Raw genomic sequence first — 22,172 nt, 5'->3', positions numbered from 1 at the left:
GAGAAGGGGACGACAGAGGAGGAGCTGGTTGGACAGTGTTCTCGAAGCTACAAAACATGAGCCTGACCAAACTGCAAGAGGCAGTGGAAGACAGAAGTGCCTGGCGTGCTCTGGTCCAGGGGGTCACGAAGATTCGGACACGACTAAACGACAACAACTTAAAATCAGATTCTTGAAACCAACGTTTAAGATTCCCATTTCAAAAAGCAAAGATTTTTCACCACCAGATTGAGCTGGTGGAAGATTTCCATTTCAGGACTTAGCAGAAATTGCCCCCACATATCAGTGGATCTGCACTCAAGCCATTCCCAGACACACACACACACACACACACACACACACACAGCTGTTCATTCATGATACTAATAAAAACACGATACATCTTCAAGTGACAGGAAAGGGGAAAGACCAAGCTATACTTGCCTGGCCCCCCACCCATCCATATTCTTTATTGAAATTTCGTTTTCGGAAGCTTTTTCTTATATTAAAAAGAAAAGAAAAATTTCACATCAATGACTGGAATCAGCTGATCTCTCCATCTGAGCAGTTCTCCCATGCCCAGATCCCCGATTACGTAGGTCTCTCCTGACCAGTGTCGTGTCAATTCAAAAAATTTTTTGAAAATGAATTGTGAATACTTTATACAAAAATATCCTTTGCTCACGCTTTCACGGCGCTCAGTGTAACAAGTTAAGGCAAGGCTTTAGTGTCAAACTGTTAGCCACAGGAATGTGATAAAAGGCAGGAACATTATTGTGTGTAAACTGTTATAAAAAATTTATTCATTTTAAAAAAAAGTTATTGGAGACGCCTTTGGCTATGAACTCGGATGGCAAGAGAGAGAAGCCTCAACGTGGGCTGTCTCAAACACAAACTGACCTTCAAGAACACTGCTGGGACTCAGCCCAGGAACACAGAAAGTGAGTGTGCGCGTACATCTGCGAGGGTGGTGTTGGCACAGAGATACCACAGGAATCCTAGTTATTTCCAGGGCAGGAAGGATTTCGGCGTTGCACTTCCTGCAACAGGCACCTTTTCGTTTTCGTTCTGCATGTTGGCAACGGCTCCGGCCCCCTCCCCGCCCCTCAAAGTCCCAGCACAGCCAGGGGGCTTGGGAGACGGTCTGACTGCGGCCTCCAGGGTGAGGGGCCAATTATCCTCATACACACGCAAAGTCTTTTTGTGTACAGTCTTTTCACCCCTTGCCAGGGACCTGCTGGGATGCGGCTAGCCTTCACCTGCAGTCTGGTCTCGAAAGTACTGGTGATGCAGTGCTTTGAAGGCAGAGATCCGTTTGTACGGGTTGAATGTCAGCATTTCCTAGAGGGACACAGAGTGGGAAACATTATGAATATCACATCATTAGGATATCACAACATATCCTAACTATAGAAATTCCACGTTTGTTAACACTGTTAGATGACTTCCTCGATTCCCCCTGGCTGAGTTTCCATATAAATCATTGTAGCAGTTTTCCAAAACTAATTTTACATAAAATTTACTTAGTCCAATTAACATCTTTCTTTCTTTTCATTTTAACTTTTACCCATAGTATTCTATAACATCACATATTTAAATCCTAGGCCAATTTGGTACTCGCAAGTAATTCTATTTAAGTTATCTTAGCATATTTAACTAAATAGTCTTTAAATTTCTTCCATTCCTCTGGATACTCCTCCTCCTTCTGGTCGCGGACTCTTCCGGTCAGGTCGGCTAGCTCCGAAAAGTCCATCATCTTTATCTGCCATTCCTCCACTTTTGGTACTTCTTGTGATTTCCAATTTTTGGTCAGCAAAATTCTAGCAGCAGTTGTGGCATACAAGAACAATCTAACATCTTTCTTGGGCAATTCCAAACCTATTATTCCAAGAAGAAAGGCCTCTGGTATCTTGATAAATGTATATTTCAACATTTTTTTCAATTCATTATAAATCTTTTCCCAGACGTCTTTCACCTTGGGACAAGTCCACCACATATGGTAAAAAGTACCTTCTTTTTCTTTACATTTCCAACATAGATTATCACTCTTATGATAAATCGTTGCTAGTTTTACAGGGGTTAAGTACCATCTATACATCATTTTCATAACATTTCCCTTTAACACCGTACATGCAGTGAACTTGACCCCTTTCCTCCACAACCTTTCCCAATCCTCAAACATGTTATGTCCAACATCTCTTGCCCAATCTATCATCACAGATTTAACTTGTTCATCCTTTGTGTGCCACTCCAACAGTAAATTATACAAAATGTAAAATGAATATCACATCATTTTTCATCGCAGGCAGAACAGAGTCCAGACCTCCTCTGCGCAAGATCTGCAGGAGGGTACCCTGAATGTGTGCAAACCCCAAATTGGGACACAGTGTGCCTTACTCCCATCTCCAATGATTCTTCTTGCTACACAGCTTACAGCTCTCAAACGTCTCTAGAATCCTATTTCGAAAACATTGCCCTGCATCATCCTATGACTAAGGGCGAGTTCACACGGCACATTATTCATACGGCGGTGATCGCCAACAGCTTGAACAGATGAAAAGCCAGCAGTCCCTCCCAGTTACCAAACACTTGAGTCACCGACATTTGTTGCCTATTTACTTCCACAGACAATTTCCCCCCAAAGGCAGGTCACTAAGAGCCAATGACTTGGCCATGTGGCAACTTCTTCAAATAGTTTGCTTAGCAGAAATGATAAAACCCTCCCCCAACCTCCAGATACTGTCAGATTTCCAAATGCCGTCAGCCCTAAGCAGCAAGGCCAATGACAGATAGGTAGCCGTGTTGGTCTGCCATAGTCAAAATAAAAAAATTCCTTCCAGTAGCACCTTAAAGACCAACTAAGTTAGTTCTTGGTATGAGCTTTTGTGTGCATGCACACTTCTTCAGATACACACCAGCAAGGCCAATGGTCAGGGAAGAGGACACGAGTTGGGAGTCCCAACAACATTCTGAGAGCTCAGCTAGTCTAGGCATATTTAGTTTTCTTGTGCACTTTGATAAATTGGGGAGAATTTAATAATGTCCCTCGCACTTTCCAGCCAAAGCAATCTACGATCAGGACGTTTTGCCACTGGAAAATACTGCTGCTTTAGATTGCTCTCCAGGGTGGATTTATAGGTTAATGATGGACGTGGATTAATAATAATAATAAAGGTAAAGGACCCCTGGACGGTTAAGTCCAGTCAAGGGCGACTATGGGGTTGTGGCACTCATCTTGCTTTCAGGCTGAAGGAGCCGGTGTTTTTCCACAGACAGCTTTCCGGGTCATGTGGCCAGCAGGACTAAACCGGTTCTGGCGCAATGGAACACCGTGATGGAAACCAGAGCGCACGGAAACGCTATTTATCTTACCGCCGCAGCAGTACCTAATTATCTACTTGCACTGGTGTGCTTTCGAACTGCTAGGTTGGCAGGAGCTGGGACAGAGCAACGGGAGCTCACCTCGTCGCGGGGATTCGAACCGCCAACCTTCTGATCGGCAAGCCCATGGCTCACCACCCACATCCCTTGGGCATGGATAGAAGGCATTCAGCATATGCACATCGCTCATGCAGTGCTGCCCAAACCACACTAAGATCTGCCCTCTCAGTGCACAAGCAAAGTGGATCCCAACTACTGGAGAAGAGTGCTGCATAAATATTAAGTGCATTTAAGTGCATAACCCGCTCCCCTGATCTATTCTCCCTGCCTCACACGGTGACCTGCAACGTACCAACAGCAGCTGAGCTCCCAGGGGTTCGATTTCTGGCACAAACTTCTCGACGGGCTGCGGGGAGCGGGCAGCAAAGGCGCAGCGTGGCAGAGACACGTCCAGGGGCCAGTCCTCTTCGGATGGGAGCCCGATCAGGCTGCAAGTCAAGGAGAGATCGTGAGCCAGAGTCGCCTGGTGGCTTCCCCGGAAGGCAGCCCTCTGCCAAGATGTGTGGGAGGTTACCAGGGTTCAAGACCATCACCCCAGCAGCATGTCAGTTCCTGAGCTACGCAAACTGATTTCCCCCAACTTTGCCACTGCTGTTCTATTTCAATGGCTCCACAGCCTTAACTGATGCTGAGCACAGCTCTGGCCCATAGACCGAATTATGCTCACCAGGCACCCCATTTGGCCCATGTGTCAAGGTCGGTCAGGCCATGTTCACCTGCCTTGTGCTGCGCTAAGTACCGCATTTTTCGCTCTATAAGATGCACCAGACCACAAGACGCACCTAGTTTTTGGAGGAGGAAAACAAGAAAAAAAAATATTCTGAATCTCAGAAGCCAGAGCAGCAAGAGGGATCACTGCGCAGTGAAAGCAGCAATCCCTCTTGCTGTTCTGGCTTCTGTGATAGCTGCGCAGCCTGCATTCGTTCCATAAGACGCACACACATTTCCCCTTACTTTTTAGGAGGGAAAAAGTGAGTCTTATAGAGCAAAAAATACGGTATATTAAGGCTGGGTGAAAAGCAAGGGTTCCGGAACCACCAATTAGCAGGTGCTATTAATAATTGATAATTAATAATAATTTTATTATTTATACCCCACCCAACTGGCTGGGTTTCCCTGGCCACACAATGCTCTGTTCACCTGGTTTCACGAGCCCTGGTGATGAGTTTATCACCAACACGGTGGGCTGTCTTTGCCCAAGCAGTTTAACTGCAAACTATGTGGGCAAGAATGGGTCAATTGCCCACGATTACAGATGTCCACTTATCAGACCTGGAGCATGGGAATGGGGTGGGGTAGAGATATAAGGATCTGGCCCACAAGGCAGATCCAGTTCCCCACCCCTGCCTTAAGATCTGTAATAAACTGGTTTTTAGTCATGTCACCTTAGACCTGAACCCGGGATGTCTGGTTCATGCCCATCACAACAGCGTTGGCCAACGTGACAGTGCTGTTGTGTTCAGCTCCTGTCTCTGGGGTTGGCCACGGTGAGCATAGAGTTCTGGACTAGATGGGTCTTTGGACTGAAGCTTCCCAATCCCCTTGCTTCACCTATTCCCATATCACACTGCTCTTGTGATTGTGCCAGAAGTAAAGGTAAAGGGACCCCTGACCATTAGGTCCAGTCGTGACCGACTCTGGGGTTGCGGCGCTCATCTCGCTTTATTGGCTGAGGGAGCCGGCGTACAGCTTCCGGGTCATGTGGCCAGCATGACTAAGCCACTTCTGGTGAACCAGAGCAGCACACGGAAACGCTGTTTACCTTCCCACTGGAGTGGTACCTATTTATCTATTTGCACTTTGATGTGCTTTCGAACTGCTAGGCTGGCAGGAGCTGGGACCGAGCAACGGGAACTCACCCCATCATGGGGATTCGAATCACTGAACTTCTGATCGGCAACTCCTAGGCTCTGTGGTTTAACCCACAGCGCCCCCCGCGCCCCTTGTGCCAGAAGTAGATCCCCTAAAATTATCCGCTTCAATTTTTGTTTTTAATCACCTCTTCCAACGTTTTACAGTTTAATTCACCCTGGAACCTTCGTAACTTTTCCGTTTCTTTAAATTTCAAATCCTTGTGCTTTTCAAGGAAACCTTTAGGAAACAATCCTTTTGATTTTTGGGAGGCTGAGCCCACTTACCCAGGAGTAAGCATCAGTGAACCCAATTAAGCTTACTTCTAAGTAGACGCATACAGGATTGTCTAAGTGGGGGACTTCATAGATCATTCTTGCCGCTCCTTTTTCCCTTCCTTTCTACTGTTCACCCCACTTCAAGAGTGAGACACGCACCTTGAACTACTTTAGCTTCTCACAATGTTGGAATGAGTTTAAGAGACCTGCCAGACTAAATACCGTATTTTTTGTACCATAACACTCACTTTTTTCCTCCTAGAAAGTAGGGGGAAATGTCTGTGCGTGTTATGGAGCGAACGTGGTTACAAAACATGGATCCACATGGATCCTCAGGATTTTTGCATTGGGCTACTCCAAACCCACTGTCAGATCACATGTCTGTGGCCACAGCATGAACCACAAAAATCATACATCCACTGTTTCGTTTAGAATATTTTTTTTCTTGTTTTCCTCCTCTAAAAACTACGTGCGTGTTATGGTCTGGTGCGTGTTACAGAGTGAAAAATACGGTAATCCAACATTTATTTGCATTCATTATGCAAGTAGCATATTTGGAAAACTTGGAAGTTTTCTGACTTGTGGACGCACAAATTTCATTGTGAATGATCCAGAGACCACCTAGTTCAACTCCTTGCTGCAAGTCAGGATCTTTTCCTGCTAACCAGCAATCATCAAACCCATAGCAACTTTCAATTAACTAGGGCTGTCAGAGCAGATAACTCCAGCCGACATCACCAGACAGGTCTGTGCTCTGCAGCGGAGAACACACACTCGTCACTAAGACGAGGCAATGTGAACTGGGTGGGGAGAAATCCCTCAGGACCCCAGGCCAGAATTTACTAAGTAATAATAATAATAAAAATAATGATGAACTTCTCTTACGCATACACATGCCTTGGCTTAGCACGCTCATAAAAACGAGCAGAGTCATGCACGACTATGCTGAGTAAGGCTGATCACCTAACGAAAGAGATCTCCCTTTCCCCCGGTGACTTTCACCAGCCCTTTGGAGCAAACAAAAAGGCGAGACTCACTCAAAGATCTTGCCTAGCTGGTCAGCTTCAGAGTTGCCACAGAAGAGGGGCCTGAAAAAGGAGACAAAGGGAATTGTGGTTACTTGTCATCGCGAGCCCTAAACATGAATTACCAGAAGCCTCTGTCACCAGTTTTTTTGAGTTCACGTGTAGGACATGTGATATATTGTGTCCCTGCAATACTGGGACTGTATTGCAGGCAGTCCGTCACAAGGCGGTTGCGACTTGAGCCACAGAACCAGGAAATGTAAAGTTCAAAATTGCACCGGGCAAAGACGGGGTTCCCTGGCCCAAGCCACGCCCCAGACAATGGTGGCTAGCAAACAATGAGAGACAGGGGTGAGGCGAAAAACAGATCTATTGATAAGGTTGTAGCACCTCAGGATAGTCCAGTTTACTCATACTACTGGTCAACTGGAAGGCTAGCCCTTCCCCAGTTGTCCATGTAATGCCACCAAGCATGACAGAGGATTTCATCATACACACAGCAACTTCATGAACCACTCTCTCTCTCACACAACCAAGGAAGTCTTCAAGGAGAGCACAACTTTCAAAATTAAGAACTTTTTATTTTAAAAGGTTTATAGAAACACCACCACTGCTACATTTCCGACCATCCCTTTCTCCCTCATTTGACCCTAGCCATCACCCTGCGAGGTAGGTCAGGCTGGAAGAAATACAGTCACCGGCTCATCAAAGTCTCAAAGTTTCACAGCTGGGCGGGGATTTGAACCCTGGTCTGCCAGGTCCGAGTTCAACCACCACACCGGCTCATGAACGGCTCTGCTTCGCCCCCATCTTTTGGTGGAACCAGGGATTTGCACAAGAAGATCCCTTCAACAGGACTTTGTGAAGCCAAGTCTACATGCCAAGTTTCTGCACTCCGATGTCAAGGTGGAGAGCCAGAAGCGCAGGAAGCACTCATGGGAAAATGCTCTGGAAGGAGGCAGCCATCTTTTTGGCGGCAACTTCCTGTTGCGCCGTGCCCCATTCTGCACCTGAACATCTGAACAGAAATATACACCTGGTGTGCCATGCCTCAAACAGAAGTGCTTTTAAACAGCAGTCTTCAGCCATTTCAAACCTGAAACCTACCTTAATCTAAATAACCATCTGGGGACCCACTTCTTAATAGATCAACATTCTTTATTTGTATGGTGGTATGGTTGCGAAAGGCTGGGCTGAATGAATCCCAAACTGGAATTAAGATTGCCGGAAGAAGTATCAACAACCTCAGATATGAAGAAGATACAACCTTGATGGCAGGTGAGGGTGAAAGAGGAGAGCGCAAAATACTGTCTGAAGCTCAACATAAAAAAAAATAAGATCATGGCCACTAGTCCCATCACCTCCTGGCAAATAGAAGGGTAAGAAATGGAGGCAGTGAGAGATTTTATTTTCTTGGGCTCCATGATCACTGAAGATGGTGACAGCAGTCATGAAATTAAAAGACACCTGCTTCTTGGGAGGAAAGCAATGACAAACCTAGACAGCATCTTAAAAAACAGAGACATCACCGTGTCAACAAAGGTCCGTATAGTTAAAGCTATGGTTTTCCCAGTAGTGATGTATGGAAGTGAGAGCTGGACCATAAAGAAGGCTGATCGCCGAAGAATCGATGCTTTTGAATTATGGTGCTGGAGGAGACTCTTGAGAGTCCCATGAACTGCAAGAAGATCAAACCTCTCCACTCTTAAGGAAATCAGCCCTGAGTGCTCACTGGAAGGACAGATCCTGAAGCTGAGGCTCCAAGACTTTGGCCACCTCATGAGAAGAGAAGACTCCCTGGAAAAGACCCTGATGTTGGGAAAGATGGAGGGCACAAGGAGAAGGGGACGACAGAGGACGAGATGGTTGGATAGTGTTCTTGAAGCTACCAGCATGAGTTTGACCAAACTGGGGGAGGCAGTGGAAGACAGGAGTGCCTGGCATGCTCTGGTCCATGGGGTCACGAAGAGTCACCTAAACGACTAAACAACAACAAATGGTTGCTGTTACCCATCTTACGCCAGGCAGCAGTGGCCTCCAACTCTCCAGCTGAAAAGCAGTGGATTGGACACAACACCAACTGACAAAAGTCTCTTTGAGCAGCTTTTTTTCTTAGGGGGGTGGAGGGGGTGGTCAAGAAGGCGTCTGACTGCTCTGACAGTGCATGACAAGGAGGGTTTGCAGAGAGATTGATGAGCATTCTCAAATGCCGAATAATACGCAGATTGAGTTGACAGACCAATCTAGCTGCCACCTCACCGCAGTGGCGTCTTGAACAAAGACAGTGATCTCAGAAACACACAAGGCGAATGAGCACACAGTTGCAAGCCAACGTTGAGCCAAATACTGAATCATATTAATTCACCAAGAAGCAGTGGGAGGAGAATGCTGCTCTATTTTGTTTTTATGATGTGAATGATTTTTTAAATCATTATATTATATTTTACTGTGTCTTGTACACTGTTTTGATTATTTTTCTAATATTAAGGCACCTAGAAATCTTACTGGCAATCCTAACATTATTAGCTGTGAGGATATGTGACCGTTTTAAAAATGTTTTTGGATGCTCTTAATTTTTTTAGAAGCTTTGTTTAATTTATTTTTAACTATTGTGTTTTTCTGTCTTGTTAGTTTGCCAGATCCTGAGTCCCTCCCATCAGATGTCAAGGAAATAAACAACTAACTGACTTTTAGGAGGCATCTGAAGGCTGCTCTTTATAGGGAAGTTTTCAATATTTGATGTTTTACTGTGTTTGATGTTTTAATTTATTGGAAGCCGCCCAGAGTGGCTGAGGCAACCCTGTCAGATGAGAGGCATATAAATGCCGTATTTTTCCTTCTATAAGAACTCAGATTTAAGAAAATGGAGGGAGATGTATCTGTGTATAAAATGGTAAAGGTACCCCTGCCCGTACAGGCCAGTCGTGTCCGACTCTAGGGTTGCGTGCTCATCTCGCTCTAGAGGCCGTGAGCCGGCGACGTCCGAAGACATTTCCGGGTCACGTGGCCAGCGTGACGAAGCTGCAGCTGGCGAGCCAGCACCAGCGCAGCACACGGAAACGCCATTTACCTTCCCGCTATAAAGTGGTACCTATTTATCTACTTGCACTTAGGGGTGCTTTCGAACTGCTAGGTGGGCAGGAGCTGGGACCGAATGACGGGAGCTCACCCTGCCGCGGGGATTCGAACCGCCGACCATGCGATCGGCAAGTCCTAGGCACTGAGGTTTTACCCACAGCGCCACCCGCGTCCCTGGTATCTGTGTATAAGACACCCCCTAATTTTTGACATTATTTTTAAGGGGAAAAACCTAGTCAAGGTTTTTCCCCTTAAAAGGAAAAATATGGTAATAATACAGTAATAAAATACGGTAATAAAAAATACAGTAATAAAAATACACCGAAAAAATACGGTAATAATATATTACTACTACAGTGGCTACAAATGCCTTCCCAAATCATCGTTTTCCCAAAAGCCTGAACAACATAGCAGAAGTGCCTGCGTGATTGTAGCAGGAAAAAAAGAAAAAGAAAGCCCCCCAAACCATTTGCAAGCTTCTGCCCCCAACGGCATCTGTTGCCACTCCATCTTCTGCAAAGCAGGTCACCAGCTCCTCCCTTCCTTGCAGTCCTCAGCCCAAAAGATAAGCAAGACAGGAGGTTTGGGCAGGCCCAGCCCTAATCTATTGTCTCCCAGCTGTGCTGATGGCTTGGGGATCTAACAAGTGGAACGTGCCCCAGAAATTCACAAGATCAGTCCCCCAACTGCAGTTTGCAAATCCTTGGCAGAGTTTATATTGTCAAAGCGCACGGAAAGCAAGGAGGGGCAGCATACAGGTCTTCAGAAGAGTGAGGAGACGTAACATATTCTTGGGACTCACATCTTTTAGAATCATAGAATCATAGAATCATAGAGTTGGAAGAGACCACAAGGGCCATCGAGTCCAACCCCCTGCCAAGCAGGAAACACCATAAGAGCACTCCTGACATATGGTTGTCAAGCCTCTGCTTAAAGACCTCCAAAGTGGGAGACTCCACCACACTCCTTGGCAGCAAATTCCACTGTCGAACAGCTCTTACTGTCAGGAAGTTCTTCCTACTGTTTAGGTGGAATCTTCTTTCTTGTAGTTTGGATCCATTGCTCCTTGTCCGCTTCTCTGGAGCAGCAGAAAACAACCTTTCTCCCTCCTCTATGTGACATCCTTTTTATATATTTGAACATGGCTATCATATCACCCCTTAACCTCCTCTTCTCCAGGCTAAACATGCCCAGCTCCCTTAGCCGTTCCTCATAAGGCATCGTTTCCAGGCCTTTGACCATTTTGGTTGCCCTCCTCTGGACACCTTCCAGTTTGTCAGTGTCCTTCTTGAACTGTGGTGCCCAGAACTGGACACAGTACTCCAGGTGAGGTCTGACCAGAGCAGAATACAGTGGCACTATTACTTCCCTTGATCTAGATGCTATACTCCTATTGATGAGGCCCAGAATTGCATTGGCTTTTTTAGCTGCCGCGTCACACTGTTGGCTCATGTCAAGTTTGTGGTCAACCAAGACTCCTAGATCCTTTTCACATGTACTGCTCTCAAGCCAGGTGTCACCCATCTTGTATTTGTGCCTCTCATTTTATTTCCCCAAGTGCAATACTTTACATTTCTCCCTGTTATCTTTTCCCTAACGCTACTTGTGTCTAAACCACCCCACCCCATTGCGCCTCCCTCGCTGCTCCCAATGAGTGGGGTACATTTGACATAACCCATGAAACTCGCTGCATGACTTGGGCCAGGCACTGTCCCTTAACCTCCGACACAGAGTTGTTGTGAGGATAAAATGAGGTAAGGGGGAACCATGTACTCCACCTTTGGCTACTTGGAGGAAGTGGAAAATAAATGTAATAATGAATATGATTTTTCAAAAAGGCCAACACACACACACATACACACACAGTGGTACCTTGGGTTACAGACGCTTCAGGTTACAGACTCCGCTAACCCAGAAATAGTACCTCAGGTTAAGAACTTTGCTTCAGGATGAGAACAGAAATCGTGCTCTGGTGGTGTGGCGGCAGCAGGAGGCCCCCTTAGCTAAAGTGGTGCTTCAAGTTAAGAACAGTTTCGGGTTAAGAACTGACCTCCGGAACGAATTAAGTACTTAACCTGAAGTACCACTGTACATGCAAACCTCCTTTTTCGCCCAGTCCTCCCTCACCTCTGCAAACAGCCAATCCATGCCAATTTGTGCAAAGCTTTTAACAAAATACAATGCACAAGACTACAAAAGTCTGCTCTGACTGGCAGGATTCAGGATTCAGACAGGGGTCTTTTCCCACCGTCAGGGATTGAACCTGGCACCTTCTCCAGGCAAAGCACTTGCTCTTTCTCAAAAGAGGGGTGTCCTTGCCACAGAATGTGCCCTGCTGTGCCAGTTTCTGAAGGCACATTGGCCCCATCCATACTACTCATTGAAAGGGGCACCGTACCACTTCTGAGTAATCAATAGCGTCCCCCAAAGCATTCTGGGAAGTGTGCTTGATTGTTAAGCCACTCCGAGAACTCTCCAAAACAGCTCTCAGCACACTCAACAAACTACAGTTCCCAGGATGCTTTGGGAGAAGCCAGAGCTGTTTGAAGTGGGATGCAGCTGTTTTGAACATACGGTGCAGATCGGGCCTTGGGCACACAGCACTAGAGCAGCAGCAAATCAACTTCACACCCTACAGCGGTGCCCCTGACAGCCAAAATACTACCCCATTCCCTGCGCTTGGTGAATGCGCCAACCCTGCCGCCACCGCCCCGCACGCGAATGATCTTCTCGCGCCACTCACTTCCTCCGAAACATTTCCGCAAAGATGCAGCCGACACTCCACAGGTCCACGGGGGTAGCGTAGGCCGACTGGAGCAGCACTTCTGGAGCCCGGTACCAGAGGGTGACGACCTGCGGCAGAGATTTAGCAAGTGTTCACAGGTGAAAGAGGCAGCTTGTTTATAAAGTGCCCCCACCCCCACCCCGCTTCCGCTCAATGCATCACCACAAAAATCCCTTGAGCAGCCCGTGCACTTTGGACCTAGTTCTCAAGAGACATGCTGGGCATGGGGCCAAGCGCCATTCCTTTCAGCTGCATGTGATGGCCTTTCTGGCTGCTACTTTGATTGGCAAGGGGATGATGCCAACTTTCAGATAATGGCGTTGCTCTGAGTAAGGTCCCACCTCCTCCGTCTCTCCTATTCTACACCATCCCTTTGCCGGCTGATCTGTGCTCTCTGCCTCTGAGCTTTCTGTTCTACTACTCTCAAAGCATGCCTGGTCCTGGGACAGGGGGGTCAGGAATGCTTTCTAGACACTGAGTCTGTCAACTGTCTCTCCCCTGGTGCTTCTTCCTGCTGCTCGCCCAACATTTCCCAGCTTCTCCCCTCTGCAGCCTCTGGACTATGACCTTCTGCAAACCACTGTTCTAAATCTATAATGTCCTCCTCTTCTTGGGAAGGTCCAGGAAGAGTGGGGGGGACGGGGCGATCCCCACCATTCCTCCTCAGTCCAGTCCCCGACACCCAGGCCCGAAAATGGTCTTCCATGTAAGGCCCCCAGCTGGCTCCAGCCGGGAGATCACCGGTCTCCCTTGGAACAGCATCAAACAGCGACACGAGCCTCAGATACGTTTAGAGACTCGTGCACGCTCTTATCAGCAGAGTGAATAAATCTTCTCACAATGGAAGAGGCGGACAGAGCCATGTGTAAGCATTATTTACAGCATTTTATTCAGCATAGCTCAGGAACAAAGGAAAACATGTCTGCTTCCCTTCGCCTCCAGCAAAACAGCATTGTACAAAAGCAATATAGAAACGGAAGTTCCCAGCAAGTGCTGGAAGTAAACAGGCATGTGACACACAACAGTCATGCCTGTTCCCTTTCAAGGTGGAACGGAACTATATCCAACAGTAACATGGGTGGAGAAGCTGGTACCCTCCTGATACTGTTGGAACTGCAACTCCCATCACCACCGCTTTCCACTGGCCATGCCGGCAGGAGTTGGAGTTCCCCAAAACACCTGGACGGCCCCATGGATGCTCTGGCGGTCTCCTTTTCGTATTGTGCTTAAATCAACAGAAGAAGAGAAGAACCAGACAGAGAGCCGCCCACCCCATATCGGCTGAAGAGATCCAAAGATCTGAGAATTCCCTAGTCAATGTGCCAAGCTGGTCATGCATGCCAGAGCAAAAGCCCTTGGGTCTTTCACGGGACCCAACCAAAGTAGACTCACCAGTGGCGTCAGAGCCATCTGGCAGCTGTAGATGCGAGCCAGGCCAAAATCAGCCAGCTTGACTTGACCAGAGCTGGTCACCAGGATATTCTCCGGCTTGAGGTCGCGATGGACAATGCAGTTTGAATGCAGGAATTCCAAGCCACTCAGAAACTGGTGCATCAAGTCCTGGGAGGGGGAGATGGGAAAGAAGAGCATGTTGCATCAACAGCCACACTTTAAATGCCTTAAAAGGGTAAAGGGGCCCCTGACCATTAGGTCCAGTCGTGGCCGACTCTGGGGTTGCGGCGCTCATCTCGCTTTATTGGTCGAGGGAGCTGGCGTACAGCTTCCGGGTCATGTGGCCAGCATGACTAAGCCGCTTCTGGCAAACCAGAGCAGCGCACGGAAATGCCGTTTACCTTCCCGCCGGAACGGTACCTATTTATCTACTTGCACTGGTGTGTTTTCGAACTGCTAGGTTGGCAGGAGCAGGGACTGAGCAACGGGAGCTCACCCCGTCATGGGAATTCAAACCGCCAACCTTCTGATTGGCAAGTCCTAGGCTCTGTGGTTTAGACCACAGCGCCGCCCGTGTCCCTTTAAATGCCTTAAAGTAAAGGGACCCCTAAACATTAGGTCCAGTCGTGGCCAACCCTGGGGTTGCGGCGCTCATCTCGCTTTATTGGCCAAGGGAGCCGGCATACACCTTCCGGGTCATGTGGCCAGCATGACTAAGCCGCTTCTGGCGAACCAGAGCAGTGCACAGAAACGCCATTTGCCTTCCCGCTGGAGCAGTACCTATTTCTCTACTTGCACTAGTGTGCTTTCGAACTGCTCGGTTAGCAGGAGCAGGGACCAAGCAATGGGAGCTCACCCCATCGGGGGGTTCCGAACCGCCGACCTTCTGATCGGCAAGTCCTAGGCTCTGTGGTTTAACCCACAGCATCACCCGTGTCCCTTTAAATGCCTTAGGGACCCCATATTCAGATGCCCCCTCCCAAGTACCATCCCAACATCAATTCAGGATGCTTATAGGGATGTTTACCTTTATTACCTCCACGGGTAAGCCGGGAGGTGGCGTTTTTTCCAAATACGCTTTCAGGTCCTGATCCACGTGCTCAAAGACCAGCGTCACTTTAGTCTCGCGCTCCGTCCGTGTTGTCGTGCAAACATCCATTAGCCTACAGGGTGAGGAAGATGCTTATAAAGTGCTCCAGAACTACGGGGGGGGGGGAGGGAAGGATGGAGCTTGTGACATTGGGAAGCTAATAATAAAAATAATAATAAGTCGGCTCCAAATAAGAGCCTCAAATAGGGCTGGTGCGATCCAGGCACTTCTCCAAATGCAGAATTCAGGAACCTTTCATAGCCCAAAGCTGACGGAAAATGTAGGAGGAGAAAGAAACATAAATCGGACCTTCGTAACTAAGCCAGAGGCACTCTCAGAGTCCGAAGGCACATTCCCTCCGGGACAAAACACTCTAGGAGGGTGAAAAGCAAGGGTCAGTGAGGGGTGTGTGGCCTGGGGGCCAGGTAGAGGCCAGGGGGGTGGAGATTCCCCACCCCTGTCTTGATGTAATGAATTATGTGGAATGCTCTCCCCAGGGAAGTCCGCCTGGCGCCTTCATTATACACCTTTAGGCGCCTGGCAAAAACATTCCTCTTTAACCAGGCCTTTGGTTGATCTGATTTACATCCTATACCCTTTTAAAATGGGGCTCTTTTCTGAGGGGTTTTTTATTGGGTTGTTGTTTTTATTCTGATTATATATGGTGTGATTTTTTTCTGTGAACTACCCTGAAACCCCCAGGTATAGGGCGGTAAAGGTAAAGGTACCCCTGCCCGTACGGGCCAGTCGTGTCCGACTCAAGGGTTGTGCGCCCATCTCACTTAAGAGGCCGGGGGCCAGCGCTGTCCGGAGACACTTCCAGGTCACGTGGCCAGTGTGACAAAGCTGCTCTGGCGAGCCGGCACCAGCGCAGCACACAGAAACGCCGTTTACCTTCCCGCTAGTAAGCGGTACCTATTTATCTACTTGCACTTTATGGGTGCTTTCGAACTGCTAGGTGGGCAGGAGCTGGGACCGAAAGACGGGAGCTCACCCCGCCGCAGGGATTCGAACCGCCGACCATGCAATCGGCAAGTCCTAGGCGCTGAGGTTTAACCCACAGCGCCACCCGCGTCCCTGTAATAGGGCGGTATATAAACTCAATGATTATTAATAATAATAAGGCTGGAAATGATGCAGACTGCCAACAGCCTATGGCCACAGCACTGAAACTGCGAGAACATCACTTGCTCTAACTTATGCCACCCCGCCCACTGTTAATTCTGGCCCAGATCATAACAAACTGCACCTTCCAGACCCATGTTGCTGTAGGCACAGGGTACCGTATTTTTCGCTCTATAAGACGCACCTAGTTTTTGGAGAAGGAAAACAAGAAGAAAAATATTCTGAGGGTGCCAGTTTTCAATCGCAAGACTCCGGGGACAGTAAAGGTGGTGCCCTACATAGGGAAACTGAATTCCATCTCCAGCTGGCATAGCCAGTCATGGAGAACATGTGGCCCTTCGGGTATTTGCTGGACTCCAATTCCCATCAGCCCCAGTCAGCATGGTTAATGGTAAGAGATGATGGGAATCGGAGTCCGCTGGCTACCTTGCTAAGTGAACTAAGTGAACAGGAGCTTGGTCTAAAGTTTGGATAACTTTGTGGGGAAAGGGTGCAGCAGACAGATTTGAACCAGGGGCAGGAACAGAGGCAGACATACGCACTGTGTGTGTCTGCAAGTAGCCCGCTTCCTTCTTAGTTCTTAAGAAATCCCAGCCTTAAGGGGAACCAGGCAAAATTCCAACTGCCCCAAGAACAAAGACAAGTCTGCTCCAGTCAAAGGAGAGCCATTCACTCTGAAATGGGCTCTCTCAGGAGGGTCTCCATGCCTCCTATAGGTCAGGTTATAAGCCAGCCATTTCAACAATCCAGGCCCAAACACTATAGGTCTCGTCCGTGAGTGTCCATCACCCTATCCCTAGCTCATGTTCATGCTAGTGCAATTCTCAAAGAGGGTTCTGGAACATTAAAAATGGTGGGACTTAGGCCAAGCAATAACTCAAGTTCCTCCTGGCTTACAGGAGTCAAGACCAAGGCCTTAATTTGAGCTGGGCCTCTGATCATAACCTCATATTCAATACAGTCCCATCAATTCTGGAACATCACACTGTGATAATATTATATCTGAGTATGTACAGAGCGCGTCTCCCTCCCATTCTAGCCTCAGCCTCCCCCTCTACCATGCTTGCAGCCCTTCAGATGTCCCTGACCACTAGTCTTGCTGACCCAAAGGGCCAGAGGATCAATACAGGAATGGACAAATACAATTTGGCACATTGCTCTACTAGAAAAACCGACATTACAAATAAAAGCAATGAGACATGATAGATTACTTTTCTGTTCAATGGTATAGATTTACTTGATGGACAAAAGATAGCCCTAATAAAATCCTGCCGCCGCCGCCCACTGAACTCTCTGGAGAGCCTTATTGGGATAAGGACAATGATTAAATGGTAAACTTGTTAAAATACTTGGAACGCAATAAAAAATAACATCATCATGGATATTCTACAGCTAATTTACTACAGAAGCAAAAACCATGCACATCACTGGTCTTCATAACTTCAGCTATGTTTCCTATGGATAAAAATTTAAATATGAATAGTGTGTTTAAAAATAAAAGATCTGAAGGGCCACAGGTTCTCCACCCCAACCTCTACCTTTGGAATTAATAGGTGTGTCTTAGCATTCAGAGGCCATTGTTTCAGGTAGCCTTGGAATGCCGGCCTCCTTCCTCTCTCGCCCCTGAAAGAAATCGATTGCAGCACATGCCACAACGCACACACTCCCAAGCCCCACCCTGGGAACCTTGCAGTCACGCCCCTCACCGAACAATGTTGGGATGGTCAAAGTGCTCCAGCCGCTTCAGCAAGGCCACCTCGCGGACGGTCGACAGCGGCAACCCGTTCTCGCTGTTTTGCACCCGCACGTTCTTGAGGGCCACAAACTTGCCACTCTGCAGGTCACGGGCCTTGAAGACGGTGCCGTAAGCCCCGATGCCAATCTCGGCCACGGGCTCGTATTGATCCCGCACTCCCATGGCCATCCTGGCAGTCTGTTCCAAGTGGCCGCAAAGGCTTCACGAGATCGAGGGGAAAGAAGGTGGTTAACAATGGTTAGACTTTCCCTTACAGTAGGACAGCAGGTTCCCTCCAGTGTCCCAACGCTCAGCTCCCTCTCCATTCTTCAGTGAAACGCCGGCCTGTTCCTCCCATGTAATATAATAATAATAACAATAATAATAATTTTTTATTTATACCCCACACATCTGGCCGAGTCTCCCCAGCCACTCTGGGCGGCTCCCAATCAAATGTTAAAAACAGTACAGCACTAAATATTAAAAACTTCCCTAAACAGGGCTGCCTTCAGATGTCTTTTAAAGATAGGATAGCTGCTTATTTCCTTCACATCTGAAGGGAGAGCGTTCCACTGGGCGGGCGCCACTACCGAGAAGGCCCTCTGTCTGGTTCCCTGCAACCTCACAATGAGGGAACCGCCAGAAGGCCCTCGGCGCTGGACCTCAGTGTCCGGGCTGAACGATGGGGGTGGAGACGCTCCTTCAGATATACTGGACCAAGGCCGTTTAGGGCTTTAAAGGACAGCACCAACACTTTGAATTGTGCTTGGAAACGTACTGGGAGCCAATACAGATCTCTCCCGGCGGCCACTCCCAGTCACCAGTCTAGCTGCGGCATTCTGGATTAATTGCAGTTTCCGGCTCACCTTCAAAGGTAGCCCCACGTAGAGTGCATTGCAGTAGTCCAAGCGGGAGATAACTACAGCATGCACCACTCTGGCAAGACAGACTGCGGGCAGGTAGGGTCTCAGCCTGCGTACCAGGTGATACACTCTTTTCTGGTGTCGCAACCGCGCCACAAGTTTAAAGCGCGTTTGTAGCATTTTAAGAGACACAGCTTACTTTGAAGAATTCTTGGAACTATGGTTTGCATCTCACGGAGCTGCAATTCCCAGCACCCTTCACAAAACTATAGTTCCCAAGATCCATGTATTTTAAATGTATGGTGTGGATGTGACCTCGGCCTATCTCTTTATTCCCTCCCTGCTCCAGATTCCAGGATTCCCCCTCCTCTCTAGTTATCCCTCTAACCTTTGCTTTCCCATCCCTGAGACAGGAGGAAACCATAGGGGAAAAGTTGGCTCCCTTGTTAGATGAGTTTGGAGCACCTTCTTTTAAGGTTGAAGAGACAGTCTGGCTTAACATTGGCCTTGGACCAGAGCTCCCCAAAGCCCAGTTTCCATTATCAAGAAATGTGTGAAGAGTGCTTCTGGGCATGTGCAGATTATAGTAACCAGATAAAAGGAGACAAGCAGGGAAGCTATGCTTTGAATACTTAAGCAGGAGAGGGAGTTTCAGCAGGGGCACAGCTAATTGCACCTTCCAATATCTCCTCCTTTGTACACCATTATTTACAGCGTTATGCGTGACAAAAAATTCCAGCCTTCAAAGGCTTTCAATCAAGCCTTTCTAAGTAGCAGCCCCGCCAACTGATCCCTCGACACATGCACACCCAGCCACTCCATTCTGGGAAAGCAGATACATTTGTTCCACTGAACACCCTTAGTTGCTAGCACCTTTCTCAGACAGTGCATGTGCAATTGCTCCATGTGCCTTGGGGGTGGAGGTGAGCAGGACTGCAACTGCAGAGACACTAAGCCAGGGGTAGGCAACCTAAGGCCCAGGGGCCGGATGTGGCCCAATCGCCTTCTCAATCAAGCCTGTGGACGGTCCAGGAATCAGTGTCTTTTTACATGAGTAGAATGTGTGCTTTTATTTAAAATGCATCTCTGGGTTATTTGTGGGGCATAGAAATTCGTTCATATATTTTTTTCAAAATATAGTCCGGCCCCCCCACATGGTTTGAGGGAATGGTGGACTGCCCCACGGCTGAAAAAGGTTGCTGGCCCCCTGCACATACTGTATAAACTTGGCCCCACATAAACACATCATCAGGGACCCTGCAAAAGCAGCCTCCCCGATCACGCACAAGTGAGTGGGTGTGTACTCAGCAGACAGTTTAGTGAACATGTGTAGGCCAAAGCCTGCTGCCATGTTCCCACTCTTGCCCCAACCTCACTCATGGAGTATACACACAAGCACACACACACACACACACACACACACGCACGTTGACTAAAAAGGACTCCTGTCTCATAATCGCAAACCAGGAAGAGTGGGCGTTTTCCCCACCATCTCAAGGCATGTGGGCGAAATGGGGATTTCAACTCACGTTAGTACAGAACCCAGGGTGATCATTTACACAGGGTACAAGTGTGTCATCCGATGTACTTACTGACTCATTTGCACCTTACTTCTCGTAATTCACCGTCAACTTAAACGGATTGTTTCTTGGCCTCTGCGAATGCACCAATGCCACTGCTACAGGGATGGCGGAACATGAGGCCCTGTAGATGTTAGGCTCCAGAACTCCCATCATCCACGGCCAACCGCTATGCTGGCTGGTTATTATGGAATTTGGGAGCCTAGCAACATGTGGAGGCCCTGTCCTGCTAGGCAATACTGTAGGGGCACCTTCCTCCTGGGTTAAACCACAGAGCCTAGGACTTGCCGATCAGAAGGTCGGCGGTTCGAATCCCCGCGATGGGGTGAGCTCCCGTTGCTCGGTCCCTGCTCCTGCCAACCTAGCAGTTCGAAAGCACGTCAAAGTGCAAGTAAATAAATAGGTACCGCTCCAGCGGGAAGGTAAACGGCGTTTCCGTGCGCTACTCTGGTTCGTCAGAAGTGGCTTAGTCATACTGGCCACATGACCCGGAAGCTGTACGCCGGCTCCCTCAGCCAGTAAAGCGAAATGAGCGCCACAACCCCAGAGTCGGTCACGACTGGACCTTATGGTCAGGGGTCCCTTTACCTTTACTTTCTCCCACCACAATAATTGCTCCACACATAATCCCGCCGGCATCTTCTTCAGGATCCAGTCGAGACACCAACTGGCCTAGAAGAACACACCCTAGCCCACAATGCAACAACACTTATGCGTCCCTGCTGCTCCCCACCACCTGGGACAGTTCAGTCAACAAAGCGTGAGGCTCTTCATCATGGGTTCGAGCCCCACGTTGGGCAAAAGATTCCTGCATTGCTGAATGACCCTCAGGGTCCTTTCCAACCTGGCGATGCCATGTTTTCAAGAGGGTTGGCCCCGCTGAGTTGGTGTCAGCAAAAGCGTGCATTTTGCAGGCATTGAAAGAGCAACCGAACAGGAGGGAAAGAAGTCCCCCGTTCCTCAGCTGCACGACGTTGTTCGCCTCGGGGCTTGCAATGCAAACTTCCTTTTTGAGCGCTGAAGATTTCAGCGGCAGGCCATTTTGCTGAGCAGAAGCCAGAGAGCCTCTGCCCATTGCGACTCATCGGTCGGCTTCCCGCGCACCCCCTCCGGCCCCGACCCCTAACCATGCGGGCCCCCGCCCCACTTCCCCGAACAAAGCCCCCATTGTGCGCTCCCAAGCTTGCAACTCCTCCCCGGGGATCGCCGCCACATGCTCCCTTCCTCGCCCAGATGGGCAGGGAAACAAAAGCCCCGCCACCCCGCGCTTCTTGCAGCCTCCGGCGAGAAACCCCAACTTGCAATAACTTGACAGCAAGTTTGCAAAAGGGGCGGCGAGGGGGGGGGAAATCCTCAGTCCAAAGCCTCTCCCCCAGATCACAACCCGGTGCAATACTCCCCCCCCGCATGCACCCACCCACCCCACCCCCATCCCATAATAATAAAGCCCCCCACCCCAACTTCCCTCTGCCCAGCACGGAGGGGCAGCAGGTGCCTTTGTCTCCAGAGGAGCGAGCACGTTGCTGCCCCCCCCCCGCCCCCGTTGCCAGCGATGATCCGGGCCCGGACTCACCCAGCTGCAAGCGGCGAAGGGGCTGCTCCGTCCCCGCCGCGGTGGAGCGCAGGGAAGCGGGAGGAGGGAGGGGGCGTGGCTGGAAGACCTGGCCCAGCCAGCGAGGCGGCGCGGCCAGAGCGGCCGCCGGAGCGGAAGTGGGTCGCCATAGTGACCGGCCTGAGGGTTGTGGGAGGGGCTTGCTCTTTGCTCAGCTCCCTCCCTCCCTGGTAAAGAGGCAGCCGCGCTCAGTGGTTAAAGCCAGGGCCGGATTTACGTATAAGCTCAACAAGCTAGAGCTTACGGCCCCACTGGCTTGGGGGACCCCCAAAAATTAAAGGAAAAAAAACTTGGATGTACATTTCCAAAATATAAGATAAAAAAACATATAAAATAAA

At 48.8% G+C, this 22,172-nt stretch overlaps 1 protein-coding gene across 1 annotated transcript; it reads right to left on the bottom strand.

Annotated features, from left to right (window-relative positions):
- Nucleotides 1–383: 383 nt before the first annotated feature.
- CDK4 (cyclin dependent kinase 4) lies at nt 384–21,951 on the bottom strand. The gene is made up of 8 exons (XM_083485194.1): nt 21,796–21,951; nt 17,751–17,999; nt 14,857–14,992; nt 13,830–13,997; nt 12,396–12,505; nt 6,587–6,637; nt 3,713–3,848; nt 384–1,320 (listed from the first exon to the last, which is right to left on the bottom strand). Exons 1-8 carry the CDS (start codon nt 21,942–21,944, stop codon nt 1,228–1,230), a joined length of 1,092 nt encoding a protein of 363 aa, XP_083341320.1. The 5' UTR covers nt 21,945–21,951; the 3' UTR covers nt 384–1,227.
- Nucleotides 21,952–22,172: the final 221 nt, after the last annotated feature.

The sequence above is a fragment of the Podarcis liolepis genome, assembly GCF_965112155.1.
Source record: "Podarcis liolepis genome assembly, chromosome: 2".
In the NCBI taxonomy this organism is placed as follows: Eukaryota; Metazoa; Chordata; class Lepidosauria; order Squamata; family Lacertidae; genus Podarcis; species Podarcis liolepis.
Note: the sequence above shows the minus strand (reverse complement) of the source record. Positions and strands in the feature narration are given on the sequence as shown.

Coding starts and splice junctions, on each gene's coding strand:
- CDK4 (XM_083485194.1), bottom strand. CDS start 21,944: ATGGCGACCCACTTCCGCTCCGGCGGCCGCTCTGGCCGCGCCGCCTCG. Junction 14,993..17,750: donor GACCATCCCAACATTGTTCG/GTGAGGGGCGTG, acceptor CTCACCCTGTAG/GCTAATGGATGTTTGCACGA. Junction 12,506..13,829: donor AGATGGCTCTGACGCCACTG/GTGAGTCTACTT, acceptor TCTCTGCCGCAG/GTCGTCACCCTCTGGTACCG.